The sequence below is a fragment of the Mchenga conophoros genome, linkage group LG18 (genome assembly GCF_057382185.1).
Source record: "Mchenga conophoros isolate Kocher_MC1m ecotype Shallow Benthic linkage group LG18, M_conophoros_male_GT1.1, whole genome shotgun sequence".
NCBI lineage: Eukaryota > Metazoa > Chordata > Actinopteri > Cichliformes > Cichlidae > Mchenga > Mchenga conophoros.
Window position 1 is genome coordinate 3573196 of NC_140543.1, and position 21104 is coordinate 3594299.

General features: G+C 43.7%; 1 protein-coding gene across 6 annotated transcripts in view; it reads left to right on the forward strand.

Moving 5' to 3' along the window:
- kcnq3 (potassium voltage-gated channel, KQT-like subfamily, member 3) overlaps nt 1–21104 on the forward strand; it is a 130834-nt gene that overhangs the window by 96576 nt on the left and 13154 nt on the right. For all 6 annotated transcript variants that reach the window (XR_014889463.1, XM_085254192.1, XM_085254191.1 and 3 more), the window contains 13 exons: nt 3246–3336; nt 4150–4276; nt 5516–5688; nt 6108–6281; nt 6983–7093; nt 7900–7995; nt 8124–8218; nt 8610–8636; nt 13731–13930; nt 14036–14141; nt 19991–20122; nt 20212–20307; nt 20449–20536. Coding sequence is in view for 5 of the 6 variants with exons in the window: in XM_085254192.1 (XP_085110318.1) it covers nt 3246–3336; nt 4150–4276; nt 5516–5688; nt 6108–6281; nt 6983–7093; nt 7900–7995; nt 8124–8218; nt 8610–8636; nt 13731–13930; nt 14036–14141; nt 19991–20122; nt 20212–20307; nt 20449–20536 (1516 nt within the window). In the remaining variant the exon portion in view is untranslated. The remainder of the gene's footprint in view (nt 1–3245; nt 3337–4149; nt 4277–5515; nt 5689–6107; nt 6282–6982; nt 7094–7899; nt 7996–8123; nt 8219–8609; nt 8637–13730; nt 13931–14035; nt 14142–19990; nt 20123–20211; nt 20308–20448; nt 20537–21104) is intronic.

A 21104-nucleotide genomic window follows, 5' to 3' on the forward strand; every position in this document is an offset into this window, starting at 1 on the left:
TGAGCCAACAGCTCAGACTGGAGCCGGCTCTAAAAACTCAGCTTCACTCAGTTTTTTCTACTTCTGGTGCTGTATGATGTCATAGAGATCCCACCAACCTGCTGTTCTAATGTGTTGTTTAGGGGCAGCCAATCAGAGGACATTTTTCTTAAAGGCAGAGGAGCTAAACTATCTTTCTGGAGCTGGACTGAGCATGATGTGAGGAGAGCTCTGAGGGCAACAAACTGCAGGAAGGCAGCGGGACCAGATAGCATACCGGGACGTGTGCTAAGAGTATGTGCAGATCAGCTGACCACAGTTTTCACTAGTATCTTCAATGCCTCTCTGGCTCAGCAGGTAGTCCCCACCTGCTTTAAAACATCAGTGATTGTTCCGATCCCGAAGAACACCCGCCCAGCTAGCCTAAATGATTATCGCCCAGTAGCCCTAACATCTGTAGTGATGAAGTGTTTTGAGAGGCTCATGAAACCCTTTATCAGTTCCTTTCTTCCTCCCGACTTCGATTCACTGCAGTTTGCATACCGGACAAACAGATCTACCGGAGATGCTGTAGCACAGGTCCTGCATACCACACTGAGCCATCTAGATGAGGGATGTGGGAACTATGTGAGAATGCTGTTTATAGATTACAGCTCAGCATTCAACACCATAGTGCCCCACACCCTCTCGGGTAAGCTCCAAGATTTGGGATTCAGTACATCTTTGTGCAGGTGGATTTATAGCTTCCTGACTGCAAGACCACAGTCAGTGAGAATAGGGGATGTGTACTCCCATACACTCTCATTGAACATAGGGGCCCCCCAGGGATGTGTACTGAGCCCCCTTCTCTACTCCCTCTACACCGCGGACTGCACGGCCAGACACCCCACTAATTCCATTGTGAAGTTTGCTGACGACACAGTGGTGGTGGGACTCATCTCTGGGAACGACGAGAGGGCCTACCAGAGTGAGGTGGATGGACTAGCAAAGTGGTGTGAGGCAAATCACCTCTCCATGAACATCAGTAAAACAAAGGAGATGGTGATCGACTTTAGAAAACAGAGAGGCGAGAAAACTCACACCCCAATTCAGATCAATGGAACCCCTGTGGAGAGAGTCTCCAACTTCAAATACCTCGGTGTCCACATCAACGAGGACCTTACTTGGAGTACACATACGGACTTCCTCATTAGTAAAGGCAGACAGCGCCTCTATCACCTGAGGCGTCTAAGGAGGTTTAAGATCTCCAAGAATATACAGAGGAGATTCTACACTGGTGTCATTGAGAGCATCCTGTGCAACAACATCATGGTGTGGTACGGGAACTGCACAGTACAGCAACAGAAAGCCCTGCAGAGGGTTGTGCACACAGCTGAACGCACTATGGGAACATCTTTACCAGCACTGCAGGACATCTATGCTGAAAGGTGCAGATCCAGGGCCATCAGGATCATTAGGGACTCCAGCCATCCCGCCCACAAACTGTTCAGGCTACTGAGGTCAGGAAAGCGCCTCTGTAGCCTGAAAACAAGAACAGAAAGGTTCAGGAGGAGTTTTTACCCACAAACAGTGAGACTCCTCAACCAAAACACAAACCGGACGACATGATGGACAATCTCACACACAGTACATAATTTGCATTTTACTTTTCTCTCTGAACCTTATCCGTACCTTATTATATATATCTGTACTATGTAAATAATGTATATTTTTATAGTTTTTTTTCATTTAAATTATTACAGTACAATATCCTGCACGTCATGGATATATACTTATAAGCACAAACATATGGACTTTTACATTGTTTTTTATATTATTTTTACTTTTTAACTTTTGTTTCTTCCCCCCCCCCCCCCCCCCCCCCCTTTTTTTAGTTTATGTAAAATCCTTTTTAGCATGTCTGCACAGTCGGGGGGAGTACTTTTTTAGCCAGGAAAAACATTTCACTGTATGTTGTACCAGCTATAACTACATGTGACAAATAAATAAAAAAATAAAAAAGAATAGGTCTCCTTTAATTGTGCTGCTTCACTTATGCTTTTGTAGTTGTTATATTTCTAATGTAATGTCCTTTAGATCAGCTCCTATAGTTTTCAAATGTGCTGCATAAATACAGGTGACTTAAACTGACTTTGTTGGTTTGTCCATTGAAATTAATGGCAATATTTTTTCCAAACCAAACCCTTTTTTTAAAGCGCTGTGTGCAGATTTCACTGTAGCAGTGGGAGGTTGTCAGTGAGCCTGCTGGCTTCACAATTATCTCACAATTTGTTTAGTTTAAAGGAAAATTCTGCTGTTTTTCTGATGCTGTGTGGTTAGCGGGCCTGCTCGGTGGAGATTAGTCTGAATTCAGCCAGTTCTGAACGACTCATCTGCCAGGCACACATTCATTATGCAACAGAGAGCCTGCAGTACAATCGCTGAAGTTAAACCGATCAGCACGAGCAGCAGGATGAACGCTCCTACCCGGTTAAATTAAAAAGGCGGAACGGAAAGAAATGAATTTTGCTATATATGTGCTGTAATTTAGCCTCATTTAAATGAAACTCTGTGCATGCAGTCAAATTAAAACAGAAATTAACAAAAAATCTGACGTGTGCTAATAAAATGTTCGTTCTTAGTATCTACACTGTTTTCTGATCACTGCGGCGTGCTTTCTGTATGTTTATGTCACATTGTTAAATAAGACTGTATAATTTTTCATTTTTAGACCTCATGTTACAGTAAGCAGTTCCAGACCTCCAGTGTTCCTGCTTTTTAATCGTAGTGGTCTCGGTTTAGATGTGTTAAAACATCAAATATTCTCCATTTGACTTTATATTTTCATTGTCTTGTGATTTCCATCTTTCATCCAGTTACAGCTTTAAGTTTTAGTTTGTGTTCAGATGTGTCTCGTTCCCCTCCGTGTCCACTTCCCCCTGAAGACTTGATGTGTCCTAAAGGTTCAGTCAGTGCTTCTCTCGTGGTCTGCAACCACAGATTCATGACAACAAGTTTGATGAGGATGTTTTTGTTGGGTTTTTTTAGTCTTTATCCTGGAGTTACTCCTGCAGGTTTGAGTAAATGTGATATAAACACATTATAATATAATTTATCCCCCCGTGCATAAATTAAAGGGAGACGTGGCCCCCTCTAGTGGTGACAGTAAGACTGTGCAGTTTCACTCTGAGTGATTTTTTTTCCTGCACTCTGTAGTGTTTGTGTGTCCTGCACATGAGTGTTGTGCATTATTGTAACTGAATGTTTTTCCTCTTGTGTGTCTGCAGGTTTTTAATCGTTCTGGGCTGTTTGATTCTGGCCATACTGACCACATTCAAGGAACACGAGAACGTGTCGGCACACTGGCTGGTCATACTGGTGAGATTTCATTTCTTCATTTATGTTTGTATCTTTTTTTATATATATATATATATATCGTTCCACTAAACACAAGCTTTTTTTAATGTGCATCATCAGACGCATGTTTCACTCAAATCAGCAAATTTGACCTTTAAAAAAATGTCAAATTCAGGGGTCGCAGGGTGCTGGAGCATAAAATCTGGTACTTGCATTTCACATTTAAATAAACTAAACTCAGCTGATATAAATACTTATAATATAAATACTTCACTGTTTTAAAAAATAAATAGTGTAAAATGCAGATACACAAACATTAAAAGGACTGAAATAGGACTGATAGTAATGAGCAGCTGTAAAACATGAGTAAGTAAATCAATAAATGGTTAGAGGACTTTTTTTAAAAAGTACAAAATAATAAATATATTAGATTAAAGCAGGAAAATGTTGATTTAATAAAAAGGACTGCCAGAAAATTACAAGAAAATCTCCAAAAATGAAGCGTCCGAAGGAAAAATGTACAAAATAAAATTGAAATCCAATTTTTGGTTGAAATCATTCCCACCTGGACAGTTTCCGTTTGCCCTTCTGAACAAATCAGAGCTTATTTGGACAAAACAACACTTCAAATATTCAATTTTCTCTTTTTTTAATCTTGTTTGTTGCTTCACGACCGAGAGAGCAGATGTGGAGTGGGTCCAAAACAGGATGTAACAACAAAGAGGCAGATTCAGTAACACTGAAAGATTTCACTGAATTTGAATCGTTATTGATGTAGCATGCAGCTCGTATCTGAGCGAGCTGTGAATGGGTTTTTGACGTGTCCTTGTGCAGGAGACGTTCGCCATCTTCATCTTTGGAGCCGAGTTTGCGCTGAGGATCTGGGCGGCCGGTTGCTGCTGTCGCTATAAAGGATGGAGGGGCAGGCTGAAGTTCGCTCGCAAACCCCTGTGCATTTTAGGTAAGGTCATTAAAGGTTTCTGAGCATTAAACATGGAAATCTGCTGCTGAACATCCTGTTTGGTGAACGATGTGTTACTGGGAGCTCGTCAGTAAGGAAGGCTTACCGACACGTCTACAGGGGGTTTTGGATATAAGTAAATCAGAGGCAGGAAACTCCAAGCCTAAGTGTGTCCTGCAGGTTTTAGATCTCACCCTTCATTACCAGGCCTCTGGAGAACTTCAGGACATGTTGTGGAAGTAATTTAGCCATTTAAATCAGCTGTGTTGGATCCAGGACACGTCTAAAACCTGCAGGACATCGGGCCTCGAGACCTGGAGTTCCCCACCCCTGAAATTAATAATGTAGAGTTTGTTTCCGTCATTTTCTGGCACCTGTAAATGTCAACTTCGACTTTCAGTGAGATCTGCAGGTGTTCACAAGAGTGAAAATCAGGATTGTTTCAGTTGTTAGACCATACAGAGTGTAAAGGTGGACGTAGCTACTGTGACGTAAATCTTTACATAGCAGCAAGATGTGCTCCGTCATAATGTGTTTTTGATGCGATGCTGCAGCACGTGGGTGTCAGTTTTCCTGCAAAACAGCTTTTTCTTTTACGTTTTCTGGTTTTAATGACAGCAGCTCTGCAGATGAAGATGAAGCGACTCTCACTATTTTGCAGACTTCTCTGCAGTTTTTGGGAAACGGTTTTGGATGATGATGATGAGTTTTCGATTTCCTGCAGATGCCTTGACCTATAAACACAGAAATAATCTTCCAGGACAAGAATTACAGCTTGTGATGCCATGAAAGGCTTTTTTTATTCATCACCAACCTTTAAAATCTGATCCAGGCTCTAAAAGCTTTAGACAGCTCCTCTGTTCAACCATCCAGCTTGGTGTAATAACCAGCGTGCACTGACGAGTGGTTACTGAGTGAGTCTGTGTGTGCAGTAACACAGTGCACACAGGGAATATACTTTATGTTAATAATACCCTCCAAATATTTTACAGCTAATATAATGTGCTGTGCGGCACTTTGAAGGAAGAAGCATTCACATTAATTCTCCTTGTGTGTTAAAACCATTAAACGTATTAGGAGCATCTCGTCGGCGTCTTTATGTTCAGCTCCTGTTAGGAACTCGTCGTCCCACAAAGACGACTGAATCAGCGTGTCGGGTCAGTCTCATTAACCATGTGAAGAAAGCTTTTCCCTGACAGTCTTTTACGCGAGGTTTTGTCTGCTGTGTTTTCGGCTCAGACATCTTCGTGCTGATTGCCTCGGTGCCGGTGGTGGCGGTGCGTAACCAGGGAAATGTGCTGGCCACGTCCCTGCGCAGCCTGCGCTTCCTGCAGATCCTGCGGATGCTGCGCATGGACCGGAGAGGAGGGACGTGGAAGCTGCTGGGCTCCGCCATCTACGCGCACAGTAAGGTAGGCGTGGACCCGAGCACACTTCCTGCTTCCTGACGTGTGAGCATTTTAAAGGAAGTTGCTGGAAAATATAATTATGGAAATGTGCACTTCTCTGGAAGGAGTCGGCTGTCGCTCTGAGACGACTGAAAGTGCTTGAAGTATCGAGTAAAGTGTAGTGAAGCACTCACATGAGCTGAAGATGTAAAGAAACTAAACTGGAAGCAATTAGAAAGTTTATGGGAGTTTGCAGGAACTGACTCAGATTTGAAGGTAGCCTCAGGTGGACATTAGAGGAACTGCGGCTGTTGGCTTCATTTCTCAGACCCGGAATCTGCTGCTCAGCTGTGAATGTGTAAATAATGAATTAGAACAGTCTTTTATTGGATTTAAAATAAAAAAATATCAGCTTCTTTCAAATATTTCCCTGTTTTCTGCAGGAGCTGATCACAGCCTGGTACATCGGCTTCCTGTCTCTCATCCTGGCGTCCTTCCTTGTCTACCTGGTGGAAAAGGATGACGCCTCTGTGAGCATGTCTGACCAGGAGAACCCCACGGCCCAGCCCAAAGAGCAGGACTTTGACACCTACGCTGATGCGCTTTGGTGGGGGCTGGTACGTGCATTAAAAAAAACAAGCTCCAAGTTTACGACTAACACTGCACTCAGTGAATTAACATGCATATTGTTGAAATTTTGTTGCTGGAAACAAAAAATCCTGTCTTGAATTCTGCAAATTATTTGTCTGGAAATGATTTTGGCAGCTTAGAGGTGAGAGTAGATTTGGCTGCAGCTCGGTGGACAGATGGTGCCTGGCCAAATCATCAACTGCTAATATTTTGGCTTTAAATCAAATCTGGGATTTCTGCCAAGAGGACAGGAAAAAAATCAGGTTTTAGTTTCTAGTAATGTGCCGGTGGAAAGCCTGAGGGTTTCCGGTGAATCCCGTTTGAAAGCTCGCAGAGCTCTGAGCTTTAATGAGGGCCTCTGGCAAGGGAAGCACCAATGCCTCATTAAAGCGACCGTCCTTCAACCAGAGGGGCCAAAAGTTCAAGCTCCATGACAGCGAGCATCTGCGCCGCCAGAATGTCCTTCAACAAGATGTTCCACTGTCACCGCCTGCTTTTCAGGGCGATCCTCTGACTCCGGGAAACACTGAAGAGCCCTTTAACGGATCGATACGAAGGTCACAGAGAGAGATGAGTCTCCACGGAAACATTACTGCTGAAACGAGGACGCCGAGGCTTTTGTGTCGAATTTTAGTGATTTAATTTAAAAGATTTTCTGCCTGTGTTTTATCTTCCTTGTGTTTTTCAGATCACACTGACCACCATCGGCTACGGGGACAAAACCCCAAAGACCTGGGCTGGGAGGCTGCTAGCCGGCACCTTCGCTCTGATCGGAGTGTCCTTCTTCGCTTTGCCTGCAGTGAGTGCGCTCTCCTCTACACACCGCTGCTGATGGTGCAGGGTTTCATTTAAGTCCGAATAAATCAATCAATACATACTCATGTTAGGAAATCTGTCTTGTATGAACTGCACAAGTAATTCTGACCTTTTTATTTATGAAGAAAAAATGTGCAACACAAGTTGATTGTAACACTTTAATGCTAGATTATTAGTAAGTGTCGCCTCTTTCAGTATAAGAAAACAGTCAGTTCTCTCCCGGGGCATCAGTTAGTGCCGTGATATCAACCACTGGTGTCACTCGTTTATACACCAGGCGTCCTCTGGTCCCGGGGTTATGTGTCACTCTCTACCTTCTTACTGTGCAGGGCTATTGTTAATAAAGAGCCTTACTTTACACCCACAGTTTACCGACACTCGACCAAGTGAAAGCAGGTCTCAGTGGGACTCGAACCAGAGCCTCCACATTCTGGAAGCATCAGTTACTCTGCGATGAGAACATGTGGGTAAAACATGTTCCCACTGAAGGTTATCAGCTGTAATCAGTCCCATGGATACAGCTAGCAGAGCACCGCCCTGCACCTCCTTAATGACCAGGAGGTCATGTGTTTGCATGTATGTGATACATGAGCAGCCGAGTGAATAAGTACGTGTAAAACATCTGCTTGCGTTGGTTGATGTGGACAAAGGAGGACTTTTGAGCCAAGCTGTGACCTTTTGCTAACCCTCACCAAGATAAAGGCGAGGTGTTAACATTTTGCTCGGCACTGGCGTCCCGCAGCACGGCAGGAGCACTGAGCGACGTGTTTTCTGTTTTTATGGCTGCAGGGTATTCTGGGCTCGGGCCTGGCTCTGAAGGTCCAGGAGCAGCACAGACAGAAGCACTTTGAGAAGCGCAGACATCCGGCTGCAGGCCTCATCCAGGTGAGACGCTACCTGACGGCATCGGCATCTTTCTGCGTGGTCCAGCTGAGACTTTCTATGTTTTCTGGACTCAGTTAAGCTGAGCGCTGTTATAACTTCTGGTTGATCTCCTGTCTTCCCATCTCAAGTCTGCCTGGAGATATTATTCCACCAATCCAATCAGGGAAGACCTTATTGCCACTTGGAGGTTTTACGAAACTGTCATCTCTCTTCCCTGTTTCAGGTAAGTACCACAAAACATAACAGTCACTTTTATAGTCCTCGTGCATTACCTTAAGTTAGCAAACAACATTAAATATGTTGTTTTTTGTTTGCATCTGCAGATTTAACACTAAGTTGATTGACCTGGAGAGTTTTACTTTTAGATTTCTTTGAGTAAGAAGCAAAAAAACTCAAATTAAAATTTTCATTAAAGATTAAACATAAAAGACGAATCAGCAGTTTGCACTATTTTGGAACATCAACCAAGAAAAATGCACTCGGTGGATTTCAAACTGAGGATTTTTGTCGTGCTTTGGTCCTCTTCTGACTTTTAGTCTTTATCAAAGGATATTTAAATCCTACGTTGCATGCAGATACCTGATTTTGATCCTTTCCTCTCTCCCCGTCCACAGGAAGGACACCTTGGAGGTCATGGCGAGGTAGGTCACCGTTTGGTGTCCATGCAGAGACACAGTTAATCACACAGAGCTGTGCCTAAAGTAAATGCTTTCTGACGGGGCTTTAATTAGCCCCACATGCTGGAGAGACTAATGAACATTTCCTAGAATATCTCACCCTGCCCGCCTTTAAATAGCTTCCTGTATTAATTCACCAGTCGGATAAATCTCGGGGCTAATGGCCGTGGGACGTATGAATTTTGAACGCCCACGCGTCCCTCTGCCTTCCACATCAGCTGCTTTAATGACATTTAAGCTGAGAGGTTTCTGTGGAAACCTATTAGTGAGTCCATTAGTTGTGTTTCAATTATGAGTGACAGTTTAGATCTTGTAATTAGGGCCTCAGAAGAGGTCTATGGGTTTGACTTTTCATTTTTCTCCGTCCTGCTGAGCGACATTAATGAGTCTCCACATCAAAAAGTGTTGTGAAACTCCAACTGAGGCTTTCGGTTTGAGGAGCAGATTGAACTTGAGCTGCTGCAGATGTGTCACCGCGGTTATCGACATATAATGATATAATGAGATAATTTAATCAAAGTCCTGCAAAAGACACAGAAGCCGCACAGACTGACTGAGTGGCATTAGCACATGTGAAGTCAGTGACACCTGTCTGCTCACCTGTTAGTCATAGCAGCCACTTGTCTAACCTTGGTCTTGGTTGTTTGCATATGGACACAGTATAAAAACAAATTACCCAGTGCACAGGTGAAAAGGTCTCACCTGCTTTGCACTCTATCCTACCCAAGGCCTCAGTCACACAGGCATAGAGACCACTCTGCGACCACCATCAACCTCTGGTCACTGGGCAGCTGGTGAGAGGTTTCTGGAAGATGGTGAAATTGGCTGCAAAGGGTGCTGCACCACAAACTTCCTTGAGATTGTTTTGGTTTACATTATTGTATTTTGCACAACTCTGTTGCTTGTGAAGCTCGCACACAAGAATTTCACTCACATGTGCTGTACCAATGTACCTGCACATGTGATGTGACAATAAAAGTGATTTGATTTGATTTTGATTTGATTTGGTTGCTGGAGCATTGCTGCATCTGCTTGTATTTTGCATGCAGTTCTGGTTTTTGGTGCACTTCCATGCAGAATACTAGCAGATGCAGCAATGTGACATTTCAAAGTAGCTGTAGCAGTACTCACAACTTTTACTTTGACGGCAAACATTGTCTGTCTGAGTTTAACCAATCAGCAAGCTGTTGGCAAGTGTTTGCAGACAAGTCTGCATCTTTCATGCAAACTATGGCTGAGCGCTAGCAACCGAAGCAATCACAGGGGCGTTTTCCAAGCAGCAACCTCCAGAAGCCTCTCACTGGGGTCAGGGGATACACCGGTCAGTGAGAGGCTGACCAGGGGATGCACCTTTCCCCAGTGACTGGTGGCTCCAAAGGGGGGGAACCAACTTCACTGTGATTGATGCCTAACACGTGTTTATACTTTTGTAATTGTGCTTAATATAGTCAACATGTAAGCTAGGACTTATACATTGGCATTAACCCTTTAAAGCCGGTCTGAGCGGACACGCTCCATTTTGCGTAACTATTTTTAAATCCCGGTAGCACTGCAACCACGTAAGCTAGCGCAATAATTTTTTTTGCATATGAAACCAGAGGAGTTGTACTTACATCTTATGCCATCAGCTTGTCCTCGGTCACAGTTTCTTTCCACATATAGCTTTGCAAAAACTGCATAAAAAGCACTTGCAGCAACAAAAACATGATATTCCAGAAACACGCTTTGCCGATCCGATCAGCTGTTTGTAACACTTCCTACGTCCATCAGCGTGAACTATCGCATGTCCGCATGACCTGCCCAAAACCGGAAGTGACGTCGTTTTGCGGAAATGTCGTTTTTTACCATCGTGGCCTTATGAGCCTATACTGGTGTTTTTAAAAGTTATGTTTGACTTTGTCTTTCTGTGTCGTTTCTGGGATGCTTAGGACTCATATTGCACTGCTGGAAATATTTTATTTTGATGCATATGCTGTTATTTTGCAAATTTGCACTATAATATATTTTTTCGTTTTTCCTGCAGTGTATGAAAATTGGTGTATCTCAAAAATAAAACTATGAAGACACTTAAAATAAATTTCCTTTGGAGGGAAACTAGTTTGTGTATTTACAGTTTTGAGGGATAAGCCTCTTAAATTTCTCTAACTAGAAATATATGTTAAAAAATCAAAAACGATTTAAAATTTTTTTGTAGTTTATTGCACTTTTTTGCAATTTATGTAATTACTATGCACTTAATGCAGACATATCATTAAAATTTGGGCTATAATGGTTGTATTGATACGCAACTTGAAATGCTCCAAAAATGGCTCCACAGCATGTAAAAATATACTATAAGCTCTGGCGAACTTGGTTCTATGGTAGGTCTTAAAGGATTAAAATGTTCAGAAGTGGAAATGAGAGCCAGTTTTAGTTGAATACACACACACACAAACACACACACACACACACACACACACACACACACACACACACACACACACACACACAAACACACACATGCACACACAAATGTAGAGTACATAATCAGCTAAAAGTTTGATTTCTTAAACTTAGGAAAAACTTTGCTCTTTGATGTCATCATTCAGTGCTGACAAACACATGTCAGAGCCATTATATGAAATGTGCTGTAGTCTTGCTAAACCTGCCATTTCGCATCAGCTCAGGTCAGCAGAGGTGGCGTTACAGGCTCATTACAGCGTTCTGCTCCGACGCCTCCCGGCCTCTGTGTTCAACACGCTGGATTAAGTTACTGCTGCTAAAAGCTGAAACGGCTCTGATACACGGGCTGGTAGAGCAGAGCAGAGAGGCCGGGTCACCTGTTCTTAATGGCGTCTGTTTTATAGGCTGAACCGGAGGGTTGCATTACAACGATTACAATCATTTTTCTTGTATTTGTAGTATTAAGCGGGGACATAATTCAGATGAGACGGAGATGTGGAGGGAGAACAAGAGTGGAAAGAAATGAGGGTGCAGACGCTGAGTGATGAAGTCAAACGGAGTGAAAAGCAGGCAGTCAGAGTTTTAAAAGCCTTTTAGGATCAGCGGCTGGGAAATTAGCACTCTGACATTATCTTGTTGCGCTGAGCGAAGAGGTGGACGGCGGCCAGAAACTACAACAGTGCGACGATGTCCGACAAGAGGCCGATAAGCTACTTATTGTGTGTGTGTGTGTGTGTGTGTGTGTGTGTGTGTGTGTGTGTGTGTGTGTGTGTGTGTGTGTGTGTGTGTGTGTGTGTGTGTATCAGTTTTACTAGATGCATGATTCTCCTCCACCACAGTTCAGGTGTAAACTACGTCTTTTATGTGACATCTATGTCGACAAAGTACCTTTTTAACAATTTTAGTTTAAGTCAAAGGACTAGTCAGTGTCAGATATTCACTATTAAAATGTTTACACAACAAATATAAAACTCTAGTATGCACATGTACTTTAAGTATTTGTGACTGTCCCACGATGCACTCTTTTTCTTGCCCTGTGACAGCTGAGATTAGCTGCACTGTGCCTGCAACCATGAACTGGATGATTGGTGGGTGCCCAGGTAGCTGCTATACTTTAACTTTAGCTTTACTGATTCCAGAGGCAGCAGAAATAAACACAAAGCAAATCTTTGAGTTCTACCATCAGCCTGAATAATCTCAAAGTCCACGAAAAGAAAAGGGTCAATAAATCCGTCAAACTCAGAAACAGACAGGGAATAAACGGGAACGACAACAACAACGAAAGGGAAAGGCAGAGCTTTAATGCTCACACAGGAAATGGATATGGGAGGGTGACGAGACACAGCTGAAACAAATGTAAACAACAAGGTAAGAGTTTTGTGTTCAGAGACATAACATTTAATTGACACAGTGCATTAACAAAAAACAAGTATCAGAGACTAAAAACCTGATCAAGAGAATGGTAACAGAAAAACCTTCAGTTCGACCAAACACATTTGGAAAAACGAACATGTGTCGGACACTCTCTGCTTTTTTTGAGCTGTTAAAATCAGTAGTTTCACTTTTACCTCCAAGTAAAATGAGTCCCACCCATGTAACCTGGTGTATTCCCTTTGTTATCCTAACAACCAGGAAATAAGATCCATATTTGCAATAACTGAAATTATCTTTTAATATTGTCCCGCAGCTTTGTGCAGGTATTATGAACCAACATGTGTGTCTTGGGAAGGCAGAGCTGTGGGAGATAAGGAGCATCATTTTTTTCGCCTGCTGCGCTGCCTCATTTACAGAGATCCACGGGATAATCACATCCCATTTTCTGCTCTTTATTCGGCCGAGGAGCAGTCAGAAAGAGCTTCTCTCTTCCTTTACAGCTTCCTATTCTGCGGCCTCTCAGCGCCGTAATCTGCCGTCCCTATTCTGCCTCGAGGCCACATAGAGGCTCATATTGTGTGTCTGCTGTGGGAGCAAAGTCGCTGAGAACGCTCCACGTTTCAGAGGCCTTGTTTGGGCTGTTGTCAGCTCCGGTTACCCCGCCTCTCTCCCTCTTCCAAGGCACAGGAGTCTTATTTTACCCAGGGAGCTCTCGTCTTTGTGCTGCCAAATATTGTCAGCCATTGGACAGTAAAGGAGACCAATCTCCTCTCAGTTCTTTGAGTCTTCCTTCTGCCAGGAAAGCTGCATTGTTACATTGCAGCAGCAGACCAGGAGAACTTATATTACACAAAAATCACAACAAAACTGATTGTGCAAAAAATTTCATTAGCATGCACTTGGCGACAGTGGGAAGGAAAAACTCCCTTTTATATCTTCAAACCTCCAGACTTAGTCCGGTTCAGGGAGGAGCAGCCATCTCCCGAGTACAGTTTGGGGTGTGGGAGAAAATGAAGACAACAGGAATTGAGTGATGATCAGAAAAATTATATCAGTATTTAAAGTTTAAAAGAATGTGGCTTTAATCTGAATATCTGCCTAAACTTTTGGCTGCTTTGCTTCTTGAACGTTCTTCGGTGTCTGATCACACCCAGCTGGGTGATGTGTAAGACTTTACTTGCTGGTGCTCACATGCTTTCTCTTGGTCCATACTGTATTGTTTTCTCGTTTGTCCCTCTTCAGCCAGAAACTAAGTTTACTCGAGCGTGTTCGCCTTCCTAATTCAAGACCGTCTGTGGTGGCAGTAAAGAAGCTGACAGGAAACGCAGACTCCATCGAGGAGAGTCCCTCCAAGGAGCCCAAACCTGGTGGCTTCACTAACCGGGAACGCTTCCGCACTGCCTTCCGAATGAAGGCCAACACACTCCGCCAGAGCTCTGAAGGTTTGAAACCAAAAAAGCACGGATAGCTCAGAGAGCTTTTGTCTTCCATATTGGTCTAATCCTTTTTTTTACTAACGCAAAATTTGTAATGTGTTTTTCTCTCAGATGCCGGAGGTGTGGCAGATCCAGCCTTAGAGGAACGGGGTTTCCCCCCTGACATCCTCCTGGAAGAGATGATCCCCACACTGAAACTGGTCATCAGGGCAGTCAGGTTAGGGTCAAGAACTGGGCTCTGTGGTCCTTTAAAGTCATCATTTAATTGATTTAGACCCAATCAATTAAAGAGTATAAATTGATACTGATAAGAAGAGAAAAATGTCCTATACTGTGATGCGCAGATGGGTGTTATGAACAAGGAAATGTTTTCTGGTTGCTCGATTGCTTTGTCTTCAGTCAGTGATGTAGACTGACTGAGTAAGGACATTATGACATCACTGTTGGATTGGAGAAAGGAAAATGTTATGAAGTCTCATAAAACCCTGGACAGGTCATCAGTGACCTGCTGGCTGTAAAACGCTTAAATGCAGTCACATGGATTAGCTAGAATCCAAACGTACAGACTGGTCAGTTCTTCTTCACCTGCTAAACAAACTGACAGGACAGAAAACAGAACTTTGTAGTAACGAATTCAAAATGTTTATTTACACCTTAAAATATCAATAACAACTTTTGGTCAGTTTTCTGCACAGTATGATAGTACGATTGGTCCTCGCTGTATGTGCTTTCAGAAAACTCTGCAGCAATCAAAATTCAACACAGTGAGCTATGCCAACCACAGAGTGTGGCAGAACTCACACATGCTGACAGTGCATTGGTAAATCTATAGGCCACACAGCTGACATAATGCAGGAATTCAATCTAGTGCAAGGGCCTGCGAGATGAGTGATTAACCCTGTGAAAGTGCTGCTTCCTTCCACTCCATTATATCAGTGTTGAATGGGTTTCTGAATAGGATGCTCAGATCTGGAGGGTTTTAGTTTCAGGACCCAAGACTTTCTGCCAAACACTGGAGCTCGTGCAGCAGCAGTAGCTGACTCTGAAAGTAGGAGATCTGTAGGACAAAAACCGGAGCTCAGTGGGTGGCAGTGATGCAGGACTGAAAGATGCTGGGCTTACTATAATGCACCGGACAGAAAATGTCACGCACGGTTTCTGTGAAGGGGACATTAATTACACATAACTGACAGATGTTACCTCTGTAACCATCAGTTTGTGGAGTCCTGTTATGAAGCTGTTAAGTGTTAGCAGCTCCAAATCTGATGTCATAAAGTTCTTTGAGGTAAAGAGGTGTCACTTACATTTAGTTGCTGGAAGAAAGAAATGGTGTATTGTTTTGTTTATTCACCAACTTGTCAAGCATACTGCTCCGAACTGTTATTGTGACAAGGAAGAAGAACCTTAAGGTGAAGACCAAAAGAAATGGCTCTTTAATACACGAGGACTCATTTGGATCCAGTAGGAGGTTGTAGTGTTGTTTTTTGGCATTTGAAGGATCCACTTTAAAGGCTTTCTGGAAATATCCAGCTGGGAGGAGACCCTGGACTAGACGGGAGGAATCATATGGTAATACCTGCCTTCCTCACAGCTCCAGTTTGACACTGCAGTGATGCTTCACAGAGTTTTGCAGATGCCACTTGGAAATAGTATAACAATCGTGATGAGTAAGCAGATACGTAGGCTACTCGTGATTGTTTTTGCTATTATTGTTGTCTGTGAAGGTTCTCAGTCATCCAGGTCATCGTAGTCAAAGGAGCTTGCAAAGAAAAGCGTCTGGACTTCTTTAAGTTACTTGAAGACGTTTCACCTCTCATCCGAGAAGCTTCTTCAGTTCTAAGGTCAAATGGTGGAGAGTCCCAGATATAAACCTAGTGGGAGTTTCCCCCCACAGAGGGACAAAAGGACCCCCTGATGATCCTCTAATCGCCTGAGCCAAGGTGGGAAACTGGGTGTGGGTCCCAATCAGCCAGAGTTTCGGGTGTGTTCATTGTGAAACCTGGCCCCACCTTATCATGCGAATTCCTGAGGTCAGATGGCCCAGGATGTGAGTGGGCGTTAAGGCGTCTGGGAAGGATCTCAAAACTGGATTATAGATGGCAGAGTTGGTGTCGTAAACCCCCGCCTCTGTTCAAAGATGGTCGCTCACAGTGGACATAGATGGCTTCTTTCACTCCTCTTTCAAACCATCTGTCCTCTCTGTCCAAAATGTGAACATTGGCAACCTCGAAAGAGTGTCCTTTATCCTTAAGATGCAGATGGACTGCTGAGTCTTGTCCTGTGGAGGTGGCTCTTCTGTGTTGTGCCATGCGCTTGTGAAGTGGCTGTTTGGTCTCTCCGATGTAGAGGTCTGAGCATTCCTCGCTGCACTGTACAGCATACACCACATTGTTAAGTCTGTGTTTTGGCGTTTTGTCTTTCGGGTGAACCAGTTTCTGTCTGAGCGTGTTGCTGGGTCCGAAATGCACCGGGATGTCATGCTTGGAGAAAACTCTCCTGAGTTTCTCTGATACGCCGGCTACATAGGGGATGACAATGTTGTTGCGTCTGTCCTTCTTATCCTCCCTCGCTGGTGTCTGATCTTCTTTTCTGTGCCTCTTTGCTGACTTTAAGAACGCCCATTTAGGATAGCCGCACGTTTTGAGTGCTTCCTTTACATGTGTGTGTTCCTTCTTTTTCCCTTCAGGCTTAGAGGGAACATGTTCTGCCCGGTGGTGTAGGGTCCTGATTACTCCAAGTTTGTGTTCCAAAGGGTGATGGGAGTCAAAGAGGAGGTACTGGTCCGTGTGTGTGGGCTTCCGGTAAACTTCGATGTTGAGTTTGCCATTCTCTTCAATGTGCACAATGCAGTCCAGGAAAGGCAGACAGTTGTCCTTTGTGTCTTCCCTGGTGAACTTGATGTTTTTATCCACAGCGTTAATGTGCGCAGTGAAGGATTCCACTTCTTGTGTCTTCAAGCAACTTAAAGAAGTCCAGACGCTTTTCTTTGCAAGCTCCTTTGACTGCTATTATTGTTCATTTTGCACCTGTTACAGAAAAGACAAAAATGGATGAAGAAGTTATTTGTGTTTGAGTGAAGCTGTTAAAAGTAACAATTTAACCTTGGAGTGCTTTCAGACTACGAGACTGTTGCACTGTTTTTGTACTTTTTCCTTGGATAACAAATCGACTGTGGTGTGTTTCTATTCAAGCTTTCAGCTTACTATTTGACTTTGAGCAGAAGCGATGAGGCTTTGGCTTGTTGTTGTACTCCACAGCCTCTGCACTGGTTCAGTTCCCATAATTAGTGTCTCCCAGTAGATAAACCGATAGAAACACGGGATCATATATCAATTTTTAGTTTTCCGCCTTAAATCTATTTAATAGTAACATGGTGCCAGTACTTGTGCTTAGTAAGTGTGGGCAAAGAAATATGGAGTGAATCTACCAATAATTGAGGAATTTCTGGTGGTCGCTCTTCCCACGGCCACTGGTGGCTCCACCGTGTCAGTGGAAAAGGGGTAAAAGACCGCAGACAAACATTAATTCAAATTCAAATTCAAATTTTATTTGTCACGTACACAGTCATACACAGTACGATATGTAGTGAAATGCTTGGACAACTGCTCGTGACCTAAAGAAAACAAAAAAGGAAAAGGCTATGAATAAGATAGGAAATAAATATGAAAAATTAAAAAGGGTAAATTTAACTAGGAAGGAATAAAATATAAATTAAGGTTAAAAATGAAATAACTGTACAACACAAATTAGAATGAAGGGTAAATTTAACTGGGAAGAATAAGATAAAGATAAATATATAAATTAAAGTTGAAAATAAAATAACTGTACAACAAAATACACAATATAGAACTATATAAGAATGTATGAAGAAATCTAAATATAAATAAATATATACACAATAACAGCAGCTGTACAAGTATTAACCGGAAATGAAGAATATAGTGACCAGTGTTGTGCAAAACCAAAGTCCAGAAAGTCCAGTGTGTGTGTAAGAACTGTATGTGTGGGTCAGTACTGTGTGGTGGTGTGATCGAGAGACCGTATCGCCTGCGGGAAGAAGCTCCTCCTCAGTCTCTCTGTGTTGGTCTTCAGGGAGCGGAATCGCTTTCCTGACCTCAACAGAGAGAACAGTCTGTTGTTGGGATGGCTGAGGTCCTTCACGATCTTCCTGGCCTTGGTCCAGCACCGCCTGCTGTAGATTGAGTGCAGGTCAGGGAGCTCGGAGCGGATGGTGCGCTCAGCTGACCGCACAACCCTCTGTAGAGCTCGTCTGTCCTGCATGGTGCTGTTCCCGAACCAGGTTAAGATGTTTCCCGCCAGGATGCTCTCTATGGTGCACGAGTAAAAGTTCCTGAGCACCTTGGAGGGCAGTTGGAAGTCTCTCAAGCGTCTGAGGTGGTAGAGACGCTGTCGGGCCTTTTTCACCACGGTGTTGATGTGACAGGACCATGACAGGTCCTGCGTGATGTGAACTCCGAGGTATTTGAAGCTGTCCACTCTCTCCACTGGGCACTCGTTGATGACGGGGGTCTGGTAGTTCCTCTCCTGCTTAGTGCTGAAGTCCACTATCAGCTCCTTTGTCTTACTGACGTTTAGAAGGAGGTTGTTCCTCTGGCACCAGTTCTCCAGATTCCTAATCTCCTTCAGGTAGGCCGTCTCGTTGTTATCAGAGATCAGGCCCACCACGACGGTGTCGTCAGCAAACTTGATGATGGTGGTGGAGCTGGTAGTGGCCACACAGTCATATGTGTACAAAGAGTACAGCAGGGGGCTCAGAACACACCCCTGGGGGGCTCCAGTGCTGAGAGTGGTGGAGGCTGAGACATGTCCGCCCATCCTTACTGCCTGTGGTCTGCCAGTTAGGAAGTTGGAGATCCACTGACACATAGATGAGCTGAGTCCCAGATGCTCCAGCTTGGTGTTGAGTGTGGAGGGAATTATGGTGTTAAATGCAGAGCTGTAGTCTATGAAGAGCATTTTAACATAATTCCCCCTTCTAGTGTCCAAGTGAGTGAGTGATGTGTGGAGGAGATGAGAGATGGCATCGTCTGTGGAACGATTTGGACGGTAAGCGAACTGTAGTGGGTCCAGTGTGTCTGGTAGTGAAGAAATGATGAAGTCTCTGACCAGGCGTTCAAAGCACTTCATCACTACTGAGGTGAGGGCTACAGGGCGATAGTCATTGAGAGAAACAGGGTGGGGTTTCTTCGGGACAGGAACAATGATGGACTCTTTGAAGCATGTGGGGATCACCGACTGAGATAAAGAGATGTTGAATATCTCAGTGAACACAGGAGCTAGCTGGTATGCGCAGTCTCTTAGGATACGACCTGGGATGCCATCTGGTCCTGCTGCTTTCCTGGTGTTCACTCTCTTGAAGGCTCTCCTTACTTCATGCTCGGAGATGACGAGCACGTTTCCGGTGCTGGCAGTATCTTCCTGTCTGCAGCCGTTAGCGCCGCTAACACTAGCATTGTTGGAGACCTTAGCTGCAGCCTCAAAGCGAGCATAGAAAGTGTTCAGCTCGTCTGCCAGAGTCACGGCCGCGTTCGTCATACCGGTTGTTGGTGCTTTATAGTCCGTTATTGTCCTTAGTCCCCGCCACAGGCTCCTAGAGTCACTCTGTTGGAGTTGTGACTCTAGTTTCCTCCCGTAGCGCTGCTTCGCCTCTTTCACCGCCCTCCGCACGTTATATGACGCGGCTTTGTACGGGTCCATGTCCCCCGTCATGAGTCCCGTGTTGTAGGCAGCGGTGCGGGATCTCAGAGCGTCGCGGATGGTTTTATCCACCCACGGCTTCTGGTTGGGAAACGTTGTGATAGTCTTTGTCTCCACGGTATCATCCGCTAGTTATTAGGGCCAGTAAATGTAGTGTTGTTTAGATCAGATACGTTAATAATGTTAAGATCTAAACCAGTGAAATGCTTCTCATTTGTTTGATTCTTGCATTCCTGTTTCCTGACAAACACGTGTCTATACAATGAAGGTAAGTGTGGTAGCTGACGTTTGTTAACTGTGTCTGATGTTTGAGAAGTGTTTTCATTTGAAGTGTTTGTTGCCACACAGGATCATGCAATTCCTCTTGAACAAGAAGCGGTTTAAGGAAACTCTGAGGCCTTATGATGTCAAAGATGTTATTGAGCAGTACTCTGCTGGACACCTGGACATGCTCTGTAGAATTAAATACCTCCAGACGAGGTGAGTTAGTCTTTTACACACGAGGCTGATCAGTTTGAACGAAGCCAATTTTCTCTTTTCCTCATGCTCATTATTTTTTTTATTTTAAGGATTGACATGATTCTTGCCCCTGGACCTCCTCTCACCCCAAAACACAAGAAAACTCAGAAAACACCCTTTACTTACCCGCCCAACCAGTCACCCAGGTACTGCTACAGAGCTCTAAAATGGCTACAATGTTGTAAAACAATTACAAATTAGTATAAAGGTTAGTTATAACTATGTTATTTAGTTTTTGTAACAAATGTCTGTGCAGTCCACATCTACTCGATGTCCCTTTGTTCCAGGCATGAGTCCTACATAGCCAAAGCCAATTCCATGCCAGATGCGGAAGACCAAAGCATGATGGGCAGATTTGTCAGGGTGGAGAGACAGGTAACAACTAAAACTACTAAAGGCAAATATTCTGCCAAGGTGTTCCTTCTCCAAACAAAGTAACTCTTTGTATTGTTTGAGATAAATTGTTTTATAGTTTAGTTTGTTACCCTTGGGCTTTGTATGTTGAGACATCTGGCGACAATTTAGAGTTTAATGTAATGCCGGTAAAATTTGCTAATTTAGAAAAAAACTGTCACGTTGATGAGACCAGAAACACTGGCAGACCTTTTGGAACAGGACACTTAAATTACTGTTTCCAATAAAACAAAGCGCTGCACTGCCAGGGTCAGAGAACCCTCTGAATATGGCAACAAGCTGCTTCAGCTGGAGATGACTTTGAACAGCAGATCTATTCAACCCATTTGGCCCAACTGTAGCAAATATTACTAATCATGTTATGCGATTACACTTGCAGTTCTTACTCGATTTCAGTTCTGCAGCATGCAGTGACTTCTACAGCAAGACAAAAAGAGTCTATAACCTTCACCGCCACCGAACTATCATCCGCTGTTTAACACTTTACAAGATAAACTGGACCAGGCTTAAAAAAAGAGACTTTCATGAT